Genomic DNA, 19636 nt, shown 5'->3' with positions numbered 1-19636 from the left:
GCCTTCAACAAGATAATTCAGTTTGCATACTGTACTATTCACCTTCCCAGGAAACACAGCAAGTACCCCTGCACAATGAGATAGCTGGGTCACGCCACTCTGCTTTAACACAGAGTGCCTAGAAGCTTTAAAATACTTCTTTATTCCTATACTTTCCTTTCCCCTTTATCTCTTGGCTTTAAAGGCTTTGCCTACTCTAACTGTTTGAGCCTTTGCATATCATTGCATTGACACTTTGGTTTGGCTATTAATGAGGTGGGAGACAGGTGAGATACATACTTTCCAACACAATTTCACTAGTTGTCTAAATATATCATGGCAATCTATTTATTCAGTGAAAATTCTCAACTGTATAAGCAATAGCCTGACTGTGTAGACAGGCAGTAAAGTACCTGATCTTTCTTTGTATAAAATACGGGTCTCCTCAGTGACATCTTGATTCTTAATTTTCTTTTAAGAAGTGATCTGAATCCATCCTGTTGCTAAATGAGTGTAAAAGTAATGATTTATTGTTTGAGGATCTGCGTTGCGTAGAACTGCTTGCTATGCTCCCTTAGCTAAAATATAACTGCCCTGGAAAAGATAAAAATAAGATACGTGAGGAACTGAAGGTTTTAGTGACCACTAAATCCTTCAAGAGGAACCAAAAAGACTTGTAGGAGAGGAACATCCCGCCCCAGAAAGAATTAACAAGCAGGATAATCGCCAACAAGTACAAAGTCAGCAGAAATCAACAGTAACTAGGGGAAAAGTAAAGGCAGTAGGGGGAGATTGCAACCTCCAAGTCAAAAAACATTCCCTACTCAGAAAAGCCCACTGCTCCTGAAGCACGTGTAGAAGAATAAAAGTGGATGGTACCTTTAAACCGAACTGAGCAAGTTTAGACCAAGGAACTTTGAGTAGGCATAAATATGTAGAAAATGTTAGGAGTTGTTTAAAGTAGAAATGTATAAATATGTAACTCAGCCTGCCTCTGGTGTGCCAGCTTTGCGAAAGACCACCTGGCACCTTTGTAGGAAACAATTAGCTTGCAAATATAATAGGCCTAGGCAGGATCTCTCAGCAAGGCATATTTTAATAACCATTTTGCAAGATCAGGTGTTCTACCTAGAGGTAGGCACACATAATAGGGCAAACAGCCCCTGCTTATATCACCCTAATCCTGGCCACCATTTCCCTTCCCTGTTCCCTATTCGTTGGGTACTTCAGGGTTTACAGACCACCCAACACCTGCCTCAGTTTACATATTCCATTCCTCTAACCCGAACAATACCCTTCCTCTTATCCATTTATTTAAAATATGGGTTCCTGGCTCTTTGGCTACCCCTCCCCCTTGATTATCTTGTAAATACAGGTATATCAGTTTGCATTCCAGGATTAATTTGAAGAGACTTTGTTTTACATTAAGGATCCATAGTCTGATGTCTCTTGGTCCTTCCCCCGAGCTGGGGTCAGGTGCCAGCTCCTCAGTTTTGTAAAAACAACATTCCTTTGTTAAATATTCCTTATACCTTTTTTGGCACAGAACTGTAAATGAAGCAAATACCTCGATTCTATGTGAAACAAATCAAAGTGCTGCAACAAATCCAAAACGATGACACCTCTGTTGGTTTTGCTGAGACCTGAAAATGGCTGAGCTTGTGGATACCAGATCTGAGTACGCGGTTGAAGAGACTAATATGTGTTATAATTGTAGGACTATTAGTATTTGTGTGTATCTGTTTACTGATTCAGTGTGTGTGGAAATATTGTTCAATCCTGAGAGGGCACACTTATGAGAATTTGAGATGAGTGTAAGAAAAAGTATGAATCTTTTCATGACATAGTCTCAAAGGGGGGAAAATGATATCTTGAGTAAAGTGAGTGAAGTTGAGACCAATGAACTACTTGGAGTAGGGATAAATATGTAGAAGATATTAGGAGAGCCTAAAAGTTGGAAAGTATAAATATGTTGTACAGCTTGCTTTTAGTGTGCTAGCTTTGCAAAAGATCACCCAGTACCCTTTTCTGCACAGAACTGTAAATAAAGCAAATACTTTGACCCTGTGTTTGAATTGCTGTCTGCATGCCAGGTAATGATCCCACTCTTCTGGGACAACACCAGGACATGCTGTGGGTCAAAAGCTAAAAAGCCCTTTTCCTGAGTCTTGAGATGTTTTTGTTAACCTCAAGTCTTGTTTCTCTTACAAATAACTCTGTTTCCTTAGCTACAGGCTGATACCTATTGAGAACGGGTATCATCAGCGCTGGGGATGTTTTGCTTACGCTTTTGCCAAAGCTGTTTTATAACCCGGTACGTCACCATCATGCTCAGGCTTTTCCACAGGATGCCTCTTTTTATTCTTTGTTTTTCTAAGCCTTTCTAAGCTTTTCTGGCTAGCCCGTTACAATGCCATTATGCCGTTCTACCAGCGATACCAACGGGATGTGGGGATTACAACCTGTGCTGGTGGCTTTTCAGACATCGCTCCTGTCTGGAAATGTTCTCAGCTGCGAACTTCATGCTCCCGCTCGTTCTGACTTTTCCACAGCTGTGTATTTCCACCTGAACCCACTCCTGCTGGGAACAAATAATCATGTTAAAAAACCCCAACACCCCACAGTGCCCTTAACCTGCAGCACCATCCCCAGCAGCAGCGCCCTGCAATCCTGCTCATGGTAACGCTGCCTGTACTTTTGGGAGGAATGCAATAGCTTTAGGGCAAAAAGAGCCAGGAATACCCTCAAAATCCCCTTCCTAGCTTTAGTCGCCCAACACATTGGCCAGACTGGAGGATGATGGTGCCCATGTTGGCGGCCAAGCCCTGACAAAACAGGCACAAGAGGGGATGAGGATTAAGGATCTTGAGCTTTGTGAGGGGCCAGCCATAGGTCAAAGATGCATTTTTTTCCCACACATGGGCAAAGTCCTGAGGGGAGACAGCCCAAAATGAGGGGAGACAGTACCTACCTTACTTCCCTGGGGCTGCCCTTCGCCTGATGGGTGCCCACCCAAGGCAGGCATAAGGCAGGGGGCTACAATCAGGAGCTTCGGTGTGGTGAGGAGCCATACTTGGGTCCAAAAGGCGGCATTTTACCACACGGGTGCCATCCTGAGGGGAGCCACCGCCCCGGGCGAGGCGGGGGAGGTAGGAGAGGTGGTGACTCCCCTCAGCTCGGGCTGTTTCCCCTCAGGACTTTGCCCACGTGAGGAGAAAAAACCGCCAAGCCCGCCCCGGCCCCCTCGCGTCGCGGCCCCTGAGGCGAGGGGAAGAAGGCGAGAGGAGGCGGCTCCGCTCCGCCTCTTCCTGCGGGAGCCCCGCAATTGCCGCCATGGCGCCGCACCGGGCAGCAGCGGCCCCGTTCTCCTCCGCTGCCCTCCTTCTCCTGTCGCTGCTGCTGGCGGTGGCGAGCGCGGGCTTGAGCAGCTACTTCGGCACTAAGTCCCGCTACGAGGAGGTGAACCCGTACCTGGTGCAGGACCCGCTGTCGCTGGGTCCCGCGGCGGCCGGGTCGCGGCTGCCCCCCGCCTGCGCCCCGCTGCAGCTCCGCGCCGTGCTCCGCCACGGCACCCGCTACCCCACGGCCGGGCAGATCCGCCGCCTGGGCGACCTCCATGCCCGCCTCCTCCGCCGCCCCGCCGCCGCAGCCTGCCCCGCCGCCGCCGCCCTGGCCGCCTGGCAGATGTGGTACGAGGAGAGCCTCGACGGGCAGCTGGCGCCGCAGGGCCGGCGTGACATGGAGCACCTGGCCCGCCGCTTGGCCGCCCGCTTTCCCGCCCTCTTCGCCGCCCGCCGCCGCCTGGTGCTGGCCAGCAGCTCCAAGCACCGCTGCCTGCAGAGCAGTGCCGCCTTCCGCCGCGGGCTCGGGCCTTCCCTCAGCCTCGGCGGCGACGGTAAGCCCGGCGCTCCCCCCGCCGCTTCGCTGAGGGGGCGCTCCCCGCGCCCTCCCTGAGGTGACTCCCCCGCCGCCCTCCCTCAGGGGCTCCCCCGACATTTCCCTGAGGGGGCTGAGAGGATTCCGCGCCCTCCCGCGGAGATCCTTCACCCCCTATGAAGGGTTGGGGGGCCCGCACGCCCTCCCCGCTGCCCCGAGGCTGAAGGGAAGCCATGAGCCCACTCCCATGTCCCCCATCCCCAGGCTGAGGGGCACCCTGCAGGGACCCCCTTAGGGACACCGGGAAGCTGTCCCCGGCAGAGGGGACAGCGGCGCTTCCCCCGGCTGCCTCCCTGAGGCCCGCATTTGCTTTCAGAGGTGGAGGTCCAAGTGAACGACGCCTTGATGCGGTTTTTCGATCACTGCGCCAAGTTTGTAGCCTTAGTGGAAGAGAACGACGCGGCGATGTGCCAGGTGACAGCCTTCAAAGAGGGGCCGGAGATGAGGAAAGTCTTGGAGAAGGTGGCGAGTGCCTTGTGTTTGCCGGTGGAGGAGCTGAACGCAGGTAATGAATGCCTAGTACAGGTGGCTTCAGCTCCAAGTCTGCTTGAAAACAAGTACTGAGACACCCTGTAGTTATCTAGAGTAGGTAATTTAAATACGATGTAAATCGGAGATGGAGTCTCTAATTTAATGCGTGAGGCTGGAAATATGTGTTGGTGTTGCAGTAACATATGCTTGTTAGTCAGTGGTCAGAAGAAAAACGTGTCTGAAAATATCTTTCCTGCGGATGAAATCAACTTTACCTTTGTTTGGAGGGATACAAGCGTGTTATTCTTTTAATTCTGCATTAGTGAGCAGATGTAGCTTTTGTAAAAACTGTTACAATTCAGATGCACAAATAACCTCAGGAAAAGGTGGACCTGTATGTCCGTGTTGTACCTTCATTTCTCCTGAAGAAAAGTGCCAGGTTTCCCTGTGTGGTCAAGCAGTGGGAGGGCTTCTAAAATAGGAGTTGCTGTCGTTTCCAGCATGTCCGTGAAGCCACAATCCCAAAGTTGCAGCGTGATGCTGTTCAAACTCTGCTGCCAGCTTGGAGGATGAGCAGTGGTTGTCACAGACTGCTCTGTGTGGAACAGACGCATCTTCCTTGCGCTGGCTGCTTTGTAGTGTAAGAACACGCTATCAATCAACACCTATAGCATGTGCATCAGCAAACATACAGCATTTGATGTGAAATTCTCGTTTCCCACTCGTAGCAATGTAATGTGTAAAGCTTGCAATCTGAAATTTGGTTTCTGTGCAATAATTCTGTTGAAAACTGCTTATGTTTTGTGATCGGCCTTTGAGCAGGTTATTATTTCGTGGATTACATTGTTTGCATTGCTAAGTTGTAACTACATTTTATTTTAGAGGAAGTTTAGAGAAAGTTGCTACTTGTGTAGCAATGGTTTATCTTTTGCTTGTTTGGTGGATTTATTGCAGATCTTGTTCAAGTGGCTTTTCTCACCTGCTCATATGAGTTGGCTATAAAAAATGTGACCTCCCCTTGGTGTTCACTCTTCAGTGAAGAAGATGCCAAGGTAGGTTCTAAATGGCGGAGATATTTGAGAAGCCTTCAGAAGACACTTTAGTGTTCAAATGTAACTCTTTGCACAGTCAGAAGTTGTAAGTTGTGTGGCCCTTATTCTTCAGTCTAATGAAGCACTTTGGTCTTCCAAAGAGCTCTGCATAAACCAAGCAGTGAGACTGAAATACCCTTCTTCATTCAGATTTAAACACTGCTGCAGTCTTGGTTTGTCCTCATTAAAACGGTTGTGCTTAATGTTTATGTGCTTTTACTTCTGTAACATCACAAATATTCTGCACAGCTTTGCTTTGTATATGATAGTCAAATGATAAAATGCCTTGATGCCAGAGGACATAAAGTGAGGTCTTCTAGGTCTTCTAAAACTCTTTTGATATGGTTTTAGGGACTGTCAGATCTCTAAACTTACTGCCTGTTAATAAGGCTGGTAGATTGCAGATAAATGAGACTTGTGGTGTTTCCTCTTGCAAAAAGTGCCTGACGTACCCTTTGTACTTCATATAGGAGGTGGCTGTCTCTCAGATCCAGTGTGCCGCTCAGAAAGGAAATTTTGATAGTATAGATCCATGAAAATGCTGACTCGGCTACAGTGAAATTAATGAAAAAAGCACTTTTAATGCTAGCAATTGTAAGAAAAGGAGAGGAGAACACGTTACGTAAAGCCAAGGCACAGTTCTGTCTTTTTGAGATGCGTGCACATCTCTAGAGTGTATAAATAAACTCAATTGAAGGAATGGGGTTGCTTCTGCCTGAAGAATGATTAACTAAGCTAAAGGTCTTTGACTTTCATAAGGCAAAACCAGAAATGCTAAAAAAAGCTGTGGATAGTGATTTTTCTTGTTGTGTGCATTACCTAACGGGTACGAGGTGCAGGTAGCAGCATGTAGGTTCACAGCAGACTGGTTGTTTTAACACTGCATAGCCAAGCTCCAGGGTGCTATTAAAGCTAAAACTTGATGTGCTCAAAGAGGAGGTTGGGATATTGTGGGAGACAGTCCCCTAGTGTTGTATTAAATTTGTAGTAAACCGCTTTAGGGCTCAAAGCCCTGTGCTGAAAGTTACTGGAGTCTGGGAAAGAATGACTTCTCTTTTCCCTAGGCATGATCAGAGACAAGATGCTGAATTTGGTGGCTCTTCAGTCTGATCTGTTGTGTCTGGTTTTACACTGGAACATTTTCAGCTGGAGCCTTGATGTTTGACACAGAAGAAAAAAGCAACGTGCAAACAATTGTTGATTTTTTTCTGTAGTGTGTGGTAGCTCCAAGTTGTGAGGTTTTTATTTTCCCTTAGTGCAATAATAAAAACTGGAGAACTCTCTAACTTTAGGTGCTGGAATACCTGAACGACCTGAAGCAATACTGGAAGAGAGGATATGGCTATGACATCAACAGTCGCTCCAGCTGCATTTTATTCCAAGATATCTTTGAGCATTTGGATGAAGCAGTGGAAGAGAGCAAAAGGTAAATAAAAAGGCTTTTGTGCTTTGGCTGCAAACTTTCCATGGTCAATCCTGAGTTGGATTTAATGCAAGTAGAAGTTGAGTACATTCATTCCAAACATAACAATGTTAGAGAGTTTTCATCTAGAAGAGTTTTAATGGAGAGGATTCAAGTTTTAATAAAGCAATATTACTGTAAAGAGTATAACTTTTCTTTTTCTCCCACTGATACTCTTGTGCCAGGCTGATGTATTTCTGTCTTTTAACTTGCTGATCCACACAGGCCTTCAAGAGACAGCCAGCTGCTCTGTCTGATAATGGTGTTTTCTTCCAGCACAGTTTGAGAAGAGGCCACTGAGCTGAAACAATGAGATTTTGTCTAAAATGTCTTAGTTAAAAATAATTTATGGCGAGAATGGAAGACTGTGGGTTGAAAGCATCCCCCTGATGCTTTCTGTGATCTGGTTACTTAAGCACTTCAGTGCGGCAATCTTTCTTTCTGCGTGTGCTTGGTCTGAGTCTCTTGTGTTGTTAAAGCTTTCTGTTGGGAAATGAAATATAATTACGGAAAAGTAATTATTATAGATCAACCCAAATGGTGATCCTAGACCAGATCTTGCAGGATTCAAGAGGCTGGAGCTGTACCAGCATAGGAGCAAACCAGCCTTGTAGAAAGCCTGATGTGTTTGAAGTAGGGAAGGGCAGGCTTTACATGATATATTTGGTGCCCTGTAACAACAGGAGAAAGGCGCTTCTGTTCTGAAGTTGTCGTAAAAGCCTTGATTTGTTGTGTGAATCTGAGGTCAGTAGTTCAGCCAGCTAGTCCGAGAACTCTGGCTAGGATATCTAGTTTCACATCCTTATTCTTTTACAGCAAAGCTGTGGTTTGAGAGCAGCATGGCAGCTGTAGGAAGCTATTAGGCCTTACAATTAACTGTTAGTAGACTTGAAGATATAATAACCGGGTGTCTTCAAAGGATGATGGTCTCGTAAAGTGGTTTGTCTTCTAAACCTAAAGTGGTTTGTCTTCATCTGTCGCCGTGGTTTGACATCAGTGATTTTGTGTCAGTGGAAGAACAGCAGCAGTGGTAGCGCATCTGTGGAGCTGCGCAGTCCTCAAAACTGTCTCGTAGTGTCAGAGGTGTCACTATCCCTATGCCGCCTGAAAAATTAGAGATGAGACGCCTGTGCTATTTTTGTGTATTGTTTACTCCTCAGAGCTGGTATCAGTCAGCAGTCAGAATTCAGTATCTGTTTGGTGTTCATCTTGTCTCATGTGAATTGGTGTGATGGGGAGAAGCAAAATAGGAACGAAACTGGGATCTGTTGTGGCACGGAGAAAGCAAGGGTTCAGTTACAGGTCAGGATGTTTGTGTCACACAGTTACCTGCATTTGCTTTCATGTACTGGTAATCTATTATTTTTTTGAGAGCTCCTTTAGGCTTAAGTACAGAGCGTTCATATGAGAATTAGTTTACAACGTGTGTGCATGTTTTTCAGCGAAACTGAAGAATTATAAATTCATAATTTAGTGATCAGTCACATGAATGAATAATCTTAGCAGATAAGTGCGGAAACGTTTATAAAAGTACACAAAATCAAGGATATGATTGTAGGATTATATAAATATTGTGCCATTAACTACTTGATAGAAACCACTTTATAAGTAATTTATAACTAATGAATTCAGCTTTAGTGTTGATACATAAATGTTGGTTACATGTGGTGGGTATTCTTGTGTTCCTAGCATCCTTGGGACTTTATTTCTATATTCAGTATATTAAAACAGATCTAGGGAACACCCAGCAGAATGGTATTAATTGCTTTTATATTTCAGAAACAAAAGCATAACTCATGGATATTTGAGGCTGTATGTATGTGTGGGGTGATACCTCTTGTTTTGGTCATGGTGGAGTCAAAGCAGTGGTTTATGCCCTTTAAATAAGCTTCTTTACTGCATCTTTTCTTCAGCCTGCTAGAGAGCTAAATGACAAATCCATCAGGGCATAGGCCGTTAACACCCAAATGTGACTAGGTTGACAAGCGTGCTGCTGTGATTGTTGTGTGCTGTGTCTGTCTCTGTGAACAGAAAAAGAATTGGGAATGAGAAGACCAAGGAGAAATGCAGGTTACAAGAAAAACAGACAAGCAAGACCCTTAACACCCCACTGTCCTTCTGAAATCTGAAAAATAACTTCTAAATGCAGCTTGTCTTGTGTAAGGAGAGTGATCAGATTTGTTTCCTTTTAGTGTAATCTACTCTTTTAACAGTTGCAGCCTTTCAGTCCTTAAATTATACACACTAATTGCAGCTGTATGTCTCGACTGTGTATAAAATACCCCTCTAAGTTTAATAATAATTAAAAAAAAAAGCTACAATTGACAAAATCGATATCTATACTTTTGCTTTATTGAGAACTAGATCAAGAATCACTTAATTACAAGGTGGAGCAGGCTCTGTGGGGAAGAGCACTAAAGGAGCGAGGTAACTTCATCCTGTTTTTCAGCTTTGGCTGCAGAAGTTTGGTTGCAATCTCAGGGGCTCTTGTGTTGTGCAGCCACCACGGAGGGAAGCAGGTGGGGAGTTTGTGCTTGTGTTTAAGCATCTTGCAAAATTCAAACCCGAGGGGGTGTTCTGTTTAGTCTGCATCATCCTAAAGGGGAGCTGAAAGCATCCGAAATGCGTTGCCTTGCACAGAATGAGCGTGTCACTCCGTCCCATGACATGAGGTGGCAGTCTTAAAACACCAAAGGCTTGAGTATAAAATGCATCGGGTAAGCTGGTGCATTAAGAATACGTGGAAATCTGTCGCCACCGATGTATTGGAACAGCTTGTGTAGCTTGTGTTCTGGAGAGCAGAGGCGCAAGTAGTGCTTTTTCATCTAGGGAAGGAGACTTATCCTGGATCTCATGACAATTTGAGAGTACAGATGCAAACAAGAAAATATCTGCCTGTGTTAATAATGTTAGGAAGTGGTTGTGCGTATGTGTGTGCATGAGTGTCTTTTTTTTTAAGGATTTTGTGCAGCAACAGGTTGAATACTTTTGCAGCAGTTCATTTCTCAGAAAAGGAACCTTTGTGATGCAGAAAATTCTTCTAGTGGATCGTTGTTTCAATTTAGTGATGTTTAATATTGATTTGTAACTGTCTGTTTGCTTTAAAAAATTAAGAAAAAAATAATATAATTCCAGAGCGTTATCTTTGCTCCAAGTTCTCTTTTCTTCCTGGAAAGCCTAGATCGGGCTATCCGAAAGCAGAAAGGGAAATGTTTCTGTTCCAGCAAGAGGCTGTGGATCTGGATTATCTGTTCTGCTCCAGGCTTGGCAGTGGAGAACAGTGTTGGCAATGCTGCATTTTTGTAGATACTTGAAGTATTTATACTCGGTGGCTTTTCCTGTTTTCGTTGCCAGTTACAGCTGAATTCAAAAGAGAAACCTTGCTTTATTTGTAACCCTGTTTCTTCCACGAAGGGATTCTTGACTTTGCAATTTGATTCCTCCAGGAACTCGGTTGCCTTATTAGTTGCCTTGTTGAAGTTAATGTTTCTTTTTTCTGGAGAAAATATCTTATGCAGATTAGTCTATCCCTAAAAAAATTATAAAGGTAGCGAAGGATACCTATTGCTAATTAGTCCCACCTTTAATTTGCTGTGCAGAAGTTTCAGCTATTTTTAGGATCTTTCATCATATGAATTCCAATAGAATTCTTGGTTTAAACGAGTCTCTGCTGTGAAAGAGTTTTTCACTATATGGTTTCTTTTGTCAACTGTCACCATCCAGGCAGCTGGTAGAAAGGTGTTGGAATTCAGGGACTTGGATCTGATGTTGCATTTATGGGTAGTTGTAGTAGTGACTGCCTACTGTTAGCAAACATAAGCATGGACCCAATTCTTCTGCACCCTCAGTGACAATGAAGCATAAATGTCCAATAAAGGTTAATTTTTCAGTAGAAAGCATCTGCTCGTTGAGACCTTACCCCCAGTTGCATTGGGCCTGTCAGGACCATGTTCCTCCATACGTGTACGGAAATGGCACGGTCACCCTTCGAGGGAGAGGTTTGGGGATCAGGGCTCTTTTTTCCATAGAGATTTTCTTAATTACCAAATCCAAAATAATTACATCACAACGTTTGAATATAAAATGAAGTCAGATGATTTGTTGTACTGAAGTGGCACACTTGGGCAGTTATCTTAGTCCATAAAGCACTTTATTTTTGTGAAGACATAAGAATTGCATTTTTCCCAAGTCTTCCTGCTACGGACAGGAATTAACAGAGTCAGTCCGGCTGTGCAACTATGGGGCAAAGCAGCTAATGCTTTTCAGGTTTGTGTGAAACACCCACATGAGCCTTACATCTGTGGTCTTGGAGTGCTGTTCTGCCAACAGGAGCTGTGTGTGGCGATGAGAAATCCGTGCATTACGGTAGTTAGTGCAAAACAAAGCTGTTTTATCTTATAAAAGTAACAGCTACACACTTGGGCAGGGGTTGATTTGCAGATTGGCTGTGGCACACTTTAAGGATATCAACTATTCATTAAAATTGTTTTATGTTTTTTTCTTCTAGCTTCAAATATTTACCGAGTCTGCCTTTTTTACTTGTGAAAGAGAATACAAAATACCCGTTATTACATGTATTGTCCAAATGGTTTGCCATAAGGCTCTGAGAGGTATGTTTTGTGTAGCCATCTTGGCATTTAAAGGATGTGGCTAGTGGTTGAAAATACTAATCTAGGTGCACATAGACATTGCAAAATATTTGGTGGTTTCCTCTGGGAGTGAGCAGGTTCAAGGTATTGAAAAAAAAAAAAAGACGACGTAATTGAATGTGGGCATAGTTCAAGATCAAGGTGATCTTTGTATTTACACCAGGCTAAGCCAGAAGGTAAACACTCCATTTGACAATTTATTGGTAACTTTTACTGTTTCATTTAATTTGCCTGCGTCTTTTCAGGTCCATTCACAGCAGAATTGATAACCTTTCTGTAGTTATTTACTGCTGTGCCCTAATCACTCCTTTCAAAACTGACTCAGTACAAATTAATCAAATGTATGATCCAAAACCAATTAGCTGTTCAAAACTATCACTTTATAGTATGTACAAAGAGAACAGAGCAAAAAGCTTCCACGTATGCAGTAGAAATGATATAATCGACTTTAAAAAAATCCCATTTTGCTTGGATCTAAATTGTTCGGGCATTTCAGGGGTGTCCCCACTGTGTCCCCTGGCTCTTTGGGGTACTGGGAGAGCCTGCAATGAAAGCCGCAGGGGTAAGGACAAGGGGCAATGGGATCAAGCTGGAACACAAGAGGTTCCACTTAAATTTGAGAAAAAACTTCTTCTCAGTAAGAGTGACAGAGCAATGGAACAGGCTGCCCAGGGGGGTTGTGGAGTCTCCTTCTCTGGAGACATTCAAGACCCACCTGGACATGTTCCTGTGCAACCTCACCTAGGCGTTCCTGCTCCAGCAGAGGGATTGGCCTAGATGATCTTTTGAGGTCCCTTCCAATCCCAAACATACTGTGATACTGTGATACTGTGAAGTGCTTGTCACTTCATCTGCTAATTGCATAATGATATATATAATTTACACTAAAGTCAAGCAATTTTTATCTTTTATCTTCAGAGAGGAGAAAAGGTGTGTGCATGTGATATGCAAACTGATCCCTGGAATAAGATGCTCATGTATTCACAGAACAACGTGCCAGCTGTTTACATCAATACACCTGACAAATGTGCAGGTCTTGACTTAGTTTCCAGAAAATAAGAGGTTTGCTAATGAATTGTAAATGTCTCAGCAGCTTTGTATTATACTGTATGGTTGGTATTGATAGCTCAGTTTTTCGAAGGTGGGGCTTCTGACATGATTAAATAGTGCTTTTTGGGAAACCAGGTAGAGGTGGGAAGTTCTCCATGGGTCTTTGTTGCACATTCAGCAGTATCTGTGTTTCTGAAGCGTGTGTGTTTGCTGACAGCTCTCAGATACCTCAGTCCAGGGACCTCCCCAGGGAATGTGTCTTTTTATCTCTCTCCCTAGAACTACGTGTTTGAAGCGTTACTTGTGCCTTTCAAACCTCCTAGAATGTACTTAATCTCACGTTAATTGCCTAATACTTGCTTGCTCAGGATTGCTCTGAAATGATATCTCAGCAACTTTATTATAGAGTCATATCCTTTTATCTGAGGAACTAAAAACCCAGGCAGAACAATACCTAGGCAGCCAGCACACAAATGGACTGATCGAACCAGTATCCACCTTGGCCAAGAAGGGTTTCACAAGTGGCCTGACCCTCTTGATTTGGTCACAGCTTGTCGTGATGCTCCAACATTGAGCATCAGCAGGATACTGCCGCGGTGATGCATTTTGCATTTAGTCCCTGAGGTCCATAGGAACCTGAGAGGTGGGACCATTCAGAAAAGAGCCTTTGAAAGTGCAGAATCTCTGAAGTGAAATGCAGTGAAGCCCCGTTAGCTTTGGATGATTAACTCTTGTGGGACTAGATAGGAGTTGTTGCCCTTTAATCAGGGTCTTAAATGAGTTTTGCTTAGTCTTGTCAGCTTTTCAAGTTTGTCTTTGCTGTGAGTGAGCTCATGTTGGAAAAGAAGGAAATTATCTTGCCTCTATTTGTGGTGCCATTTTCTTTCTTTCTGGAAATGAATGAGTTCAGCTGTCTTCTGTTCTACTATTTCAGGTGGAAGTTTGGACATATGATTTTTTCCAGAAATAAATCATGGGGGCAGGTGGGAGAGATGGAGAATTCATCTCATAGCTGAAAATAGAGGGTTTTGTCTTGGCTTCTTTATTGGGGAGAAAAAAGGGCCAAATGTAGCCTAAGCCTGCTTGTTTAACAGTTGTTAAAACTTGCTGCCTTTAACATTGTTGGAGGGAGTTTTACATTAGGTTTGAAGATTGACCAGTTAAGCTTTGCTTTAGAAAATGTTCTTTCTTACCCTGCTGTTTCCAGCTGAAAATCACACCGGTGCTTAGAAAATAAACTTTGGTGAAAAGAAAGTTCATTTCTTCCATATCTAGGGTGATGTATGAGTAGTCCTAGACGAGTAGGAATGGTCTGTAGTTGCGAATGGGTGAGTTTTATGTTAAATCTGAGTCTGCCAAGATTAAGGAGAGCTAGAATTTGCCTGAATGATAAATCGCACATCTGTGCTTCTCCACAGTGCCTTTTTTTTTCCATGGTGAGACTTAGCTTTCAGGGTTGTGCTGATGAATTGTTGAGTAACTTCTTCATTTTCAGCTGTGGTCAGATGTCCTTTGTGGGTTACGGTGCGGGTGATTCAGCAGCTGAAGTTGACACATCTCTTTGATGAACCCTGCTCGTCTTTTGCCCAATGAGAGCCACTTCTGCTCATTTGGAAGTGCCTCATCAAATGAGTATTAAACCAATCGCCAGCAATTGCTTTCAGACAAGCTCTTAATATATTATGGCAAAGTTTTATGCACGGTTTCTGCATCTCCCTTTAAAATTGGCAATGAAATTTTTTATTTCTTTCCTACTGATCAGTGTGGTTCCCCAAGTCATTTACTGCTAAGTAAAAGGAAGGAAAAAAGTTGATTGAAATATTACTAGCGCTTGCTAGAGTATGATGTTGAGAACTTTGATGCTTCCACGTGATACTGAGTCATTAATTGATCGTAAAGACGACCGAGTGTGGAAACCTCAGGCCTCCTGTTTAATATTTTATTAGCCTGTGCTACTGTTTTGGACTTATCAGTGTTTAGGTGATTGTGCTTTGCATTCCTGTCTTTATCAGAAACGTAAGGGCAGTAGTAACCTTTGCCTGTGCACATGCTCTAAACAGGCAATATTTCATGATCTTCCCATAAAGAAACGTATTACTGTTGCTGTTTTAACCTTGATGGTGATTTTTATTGTTAGCAGCTGATACGAAACCACAGCTGAGCTGGAGTCATGACACCAGAGACTGAACAGGGAGTGCTTGAGTCTTAGAAATTAGGTATCCCGCCCTGGTGAGAAACCAAGTGTACTATGTTACAAAGGCTAATGAAAATTTAGGATTGTATGCTATGAGGAAACAGTTTTAATCCCCGTTAAAATAATCCTGTGGGATAGCTGAGCATGGGAGAGGATTGTTTTGTCACCCAAGGTTGTTTGACGTGTCAGCATGAGGATTTCATGAGACTAATGCAGGGGAAGTAAAAACCCAAGTTACAGCGAGAATGAACAGCTTGTTTATTCCTTCTTTTGTCTCAATGAGATTTTTCTTCCTTGTTCTTTAAAACTTCTGTGTGTGGATATGCTATAATTTGTTTCCTGTTCTAGAAACGTGTATTTTTTTTAAAACCTAGGAAGTTAACCACATTTTTTTGGTGATTTATTTCCATTTCAAAATTCCTGCTAGCATCAGCTGGAAAGTAAAGCCAAGCCTTGCTTAAAGCCAGCACTGATAGCCAGAATGCTACTTTTTTTTGTTCTTAGCAGATCTGAAACCTTTTTATTGGGGGGAGTGGGATAGATACATGAAATCTACTCCCTGTGGAGTGCATAATGCCTATATAACACTTGGTTTGGATACTTTTATTTGTAGCTTCCTTGTTCAGTAAACTATAAAATACAGACCACCAGGTTAGGTAGCAGGTGTGTGGATAAGCAGGTGCAGCTGGGACAAGGTGCTGTTAGAGCTGGGTGATCCAGTTCTGAAAGAACTAGAGTGAAATAGCTGAAATAACAGCTGGTGTGTTTTGGTTTCAGCCAAGCAGCTTGTGGGGACTGGCAGGTGTGATGATTTAAAAACACATAATGAAATGACAGAAAAATGGGAAAAGCAGCTCTAAGAGAACCAGAATTATAGGCCAGTGTAGTGGATATAGTGATTGACACTAGCATTGATATGCACCTTGATGAATATGATGTGCCAGGATCATGTCAGAATGGCACTTGAAAGAAAAATAAACATCTTGGAGCTCATGGGAAGGATCAGCAAGCGTACAAATAGGGTCATCTGGGAGACACAGTCATGATTTCCATAATTTCAACAGGTTTCCTTATCAAAAGAAATCAAGCAGCCAAGGTTAAGGGAGAAGGTTCTTATATGGATAAAAAGTGAATAAAAATACAAGAAATGGAGAGTAGGAATAGCTGATAGGCAGAGGCAGGTCACTAGAGGAGATGGATCTGCAAAGATCTAGGCTAGTTGCGTGTTGTAAATGACCAGGGAAAAGGAGGCAAGAATTAGTATTGCAAATGCAGCACTTTATTCAATGTAAGTAAGATAAATTGTTTCTACTAGGGGGATTGTAAAAGGACCTTGTGAGACTAACTGCACTTGAAAATTGCAGATCTGTGAAGTAATCCACATGGTAAAAATGATCTTATCACCTGTCTGGTAGAGTCTGGGATAATTTACTGCTTAGGAGTTGAGTTTTGAAGTGATTGTAGTTGTATGGGAGTGTCTTGAACTTCTTTCAGCTAACTTGAAAAGGTGTTAGATGTGAATTAAGAAAACAGCATCATAGGTGCAGCATAGATTTACCACGTACCCTACTGTCTTGAGTATTTTGTGTTTCTCATATGCTGATCTAAAAGGATATAGCTCATTTGGAAAAACTGTGGCATGACTCAGGTAAGATTCCTCAACTTGGAAAGAATATTATTGTGAAGTTGCAAGTAGAAAGGATTATATGGTGCATAGCATCTACAAACAGAAAAAAAATTAAGAGCAGTGCGTGAAGTTGTGTAACTCCTTGCCGCAGAATGTTGAGCATCTTAGAAATGTACATGGGTTTAAGGAGAGATTTGACAGATTGGTGGAGGAAAGATTCATTGAGAGGTCCTACATTACACAGAAACCATTCTGCAAGAGGGGCTGTAGTGAATGGACACCCCGTGGTGCAACAAAGGCACTGGTGGAAAAGATGTATGTCCTCCATACAGAACCTTTCTGTGGTTTTAATGCTTCTCTTGGACAGGAAACAGGCAAGTTTCTGATCTGTTGTTTGCTGTTTTTTGGGTTTTTATTAATAAAAAGTGATGTTTTGCTTACAGGGAGAGGATGGGCATATATGTCTAAGAAGAGCTGCCAGCTCCAGGGAGCAGCTGGTGTGGGGTATCTGTACCGAGCTGGTCGTCCAGAGCCCATCCTGTCCCTGCTAAACTCCTGCTTATCCGATCAAAGTTTGGATCTCCAGACAAGTCCCTCAGTTAACCATTTTTCAGTTGCTTCAGCTTTAGGTGGCAGTGGAGGCGATGCCTCCTTTTCAGGCCAATCCAGATGTGTCTGATCTGTGGGTGGACTTGACCAGCAGCTGGAGCGTTGCCGAGCGTCGCCTCCTGTCTCATGAACGCTAAACGTTTATTTACACGTGCTAGGACAAGTGACCCAAGCCAAGTGCCACTTGGAGATTGTCCCAAAAAGCCATCATGATTCTCTGGAGCAGGTTTTCATCTTGGCTGGTGCTCCCTCACGCAACCAACCAGCTCTCACCTTTCCTTGGGCCAAACAACGTGTAACCTTTGTTTGTACAAACTGTCTTTGTTTTAGGTTTTGTTCGTGGTATGAATCAGTGGCTTAATTTGCTGGCCTGTATGCTGAGGGAGTGTAATCTTCTTTTTGAATAGCTGCTATGCTAAGAATTGGTAATAATGATAGTCCTGCTTATAATTTGGAATAATAAATTGCAGAGGGACAACTGTTTTTCTCCCAAGACTGGATCGCTGTCTTCAGACTAAACTTTGGTAAATGCTGATGTACCTTTCAAACAACTGAACTGTGTTGCTGGAAAAAACTAAATTGGCAGTATTTAGCTATCAAATGACAATTCTTTTTCTGGAACAATATGCAGTTTAAAAGCATTGGTGGATGTAGAGGTAGGCAGGAAACACTCCCTAAAATCATGCCCTGGTGGTAGCGTGCCAGGGATGGAATCGCTTATTTGGTTGCTTGTGCAGGCAATTGTGTGCTTGTAATCAGGTCAGAAGGTAATAGGGGTTTACTGTAGTTTCTTTATGTCCCAATAAGTTTGTACTTAGACTTAATTTTAGTCCTGAAAATGACTTGTTGCTTATTATATATTAAGGCAGTTGGGAAAATTATTCGATCCTCAAATCTAGGAAATTGATGCTGAAAACTTTAAAACTTTCCAGGTTTAAAATTGTGATAATGTGGGGGCTTGTCTTTGCCATACCTTGGATTAATTTAGGCAGAAGCTTATTAAAAAGACTTAAATTCTGTGTCGTTTGAAGTATTGAGAATAGCTATAGAAAAAGGGTGTGTTTGAATAATAAATCATTGGTCTTTGTGAAGCGGATTGTGTCCTGGATTATCTCACTTAATAGCTCATTGTGCTTTGTCGTTTAGGTACATTCTGCATCTGCCAGGGAACAACAGAAATAAATTACTGACTTTATATCCTCTTAAACACAGCTCAGCGTCCTGGAGAACTAAGTTCATGGGGAGAGCCAATACCTTAAATTGGGGTGAAACTGAAGAAGCTTGGATGCTTTGAAAAAAGTCTGTAATATACTCAATTTCCCAGACAGGTTTTTATCAGGCATTGGAGTAAAACAAGTTCAAAGTCTACCTCCTTAAGCCTTTCCTGCTGACAGCTGCACAATGTGTTGGTATGTTGGTTTTAAAGCACAGGCTCTTGCTCATCCTTTGCACTTTTTTCTTCTTTTAGTTCAAAACCTATTTCTTCACCTTTGATTGTACAAGTTGGACATGCAGAGACACTTCAGCCACTGCTCGCCCTTATGGGTTTCTTCAAAGATGATGAGCCTCTGAAGGCAAACAATTACATCAAGCAAACGCATCGGAAATTTCGCAGTGGCCGGATTGTGCCTTATGCAGCCAACCTGGTTTTTGTGCTTTACCACTGTGATCACGCGAAAACCTCTGACGAAGAGTATCAAGTGCAGATGCTGTTGAACGAACAACCGCTGGTGTTTCTTCACTCGAATGAAACCGTCTCTACTTATGCGGACCTCAGGGACTATTACAAGGACATCCTGGAAAACTGCCATTTCAAAGAAGAGTGTGAATTACCAAAAATTAATGTTACTGCTGTTGATGAACTTTGAGGGAATGAGAAGCAGTGGGTATTCTGCGGATCGACCTCAGTTCTGTTCACTGGACATTGTGGACAAGCACTTTTGATGATTTGCTGCTGCTGTGTTCATTTTTCTAAACTTGCAGGTTCGGTGGGTTGTCTTGGTTAGCTCAGTGCGCTCTTTATTTATTACATAAGCAGAATTACAGAAACAAATGCTGTAACAGGGATGTTGCCAAGCATTTGTAACAAATACGCCATGTAAGATAAAGCATACCTATACGTTTATATGTATGGATAAGTAATTTAATTGGTCATTCCTCTTGTGAATGTGCTGTAGATGGATTTACGAGTTGGGGCAGCTTCTGTTTTATCAGAGCTGGTGGTGGCTGGACTGATTCAGTGTTGCTTTGTGCTGCTTGTTTTGCTAGCTACTGTTTTCCTGTGGCAGGCATGAAATAATTTGAACATTGAGCTTTTTTACCTGCTTCTCCTGAGCCTGTAGGAGGGAGAGGATACATAGTCCTTCTCCACAGCTTCTGCCGGGACAGCACCACACAAACATGTCTTTCCTGGGCATTTAGAGCCTGAAAAGTCATCGTTGACCAGTCCTGCAAGACAAGTTAACCTCCAGGGTAGGTAAATTAACCCTAAATACAGGCAAGTTTTGCATCGTAAAAAGCATCTGACCAAGACTTGGCTCTCTTTAAGGCACCAAATGGGTGTCCCTT

General features: G+C 43.1%; 1 protein-coding gene across 1 annotated transcript; it reads left to right on the top strand.

Moving 5' to 3' along the window:
- Window positions 1–3312: 3312 nt before the first annotated feature.
- On the top strand, window positions 3313–18936 carry MINPP1 (multiple inositol-polyphosphate phosphatase 1; the record flags this gene model as incomplete). Its single annotated transcript, XM_080347856.1, has 5 exons — window positions 3313–3874; window positions 4232–4420; window positions 5341–5438; window positions 6770–6903; window positions 18537–18936. 5 exons carry the CDS (start codon window positions 3313–3315, stop codon window positions 18934–18936), a joined length of 1383 nt encoding a protein of 460 aa, XP_080203982.1.
- Window positions 18937–19636: the final 700 nt, after the last annotated feature.

The sequence above is a fragment of the Nesoenas mayeri genome (genome assembly GCF_963082525.1).
Source record: "Nesoenas mayeri genome assembly, chromosome: 7".
Lineage (NCBI taxonomy): Eukaryota > Metazoa > Chordata > Aves > Columbiformes > Columbidae > Nesoenas > Nesoenas mayeri.
Note: the sequence above shows the minus strand (reverse complement) of the source record. Positions and strands in the feature narration are given on the sequence as shown.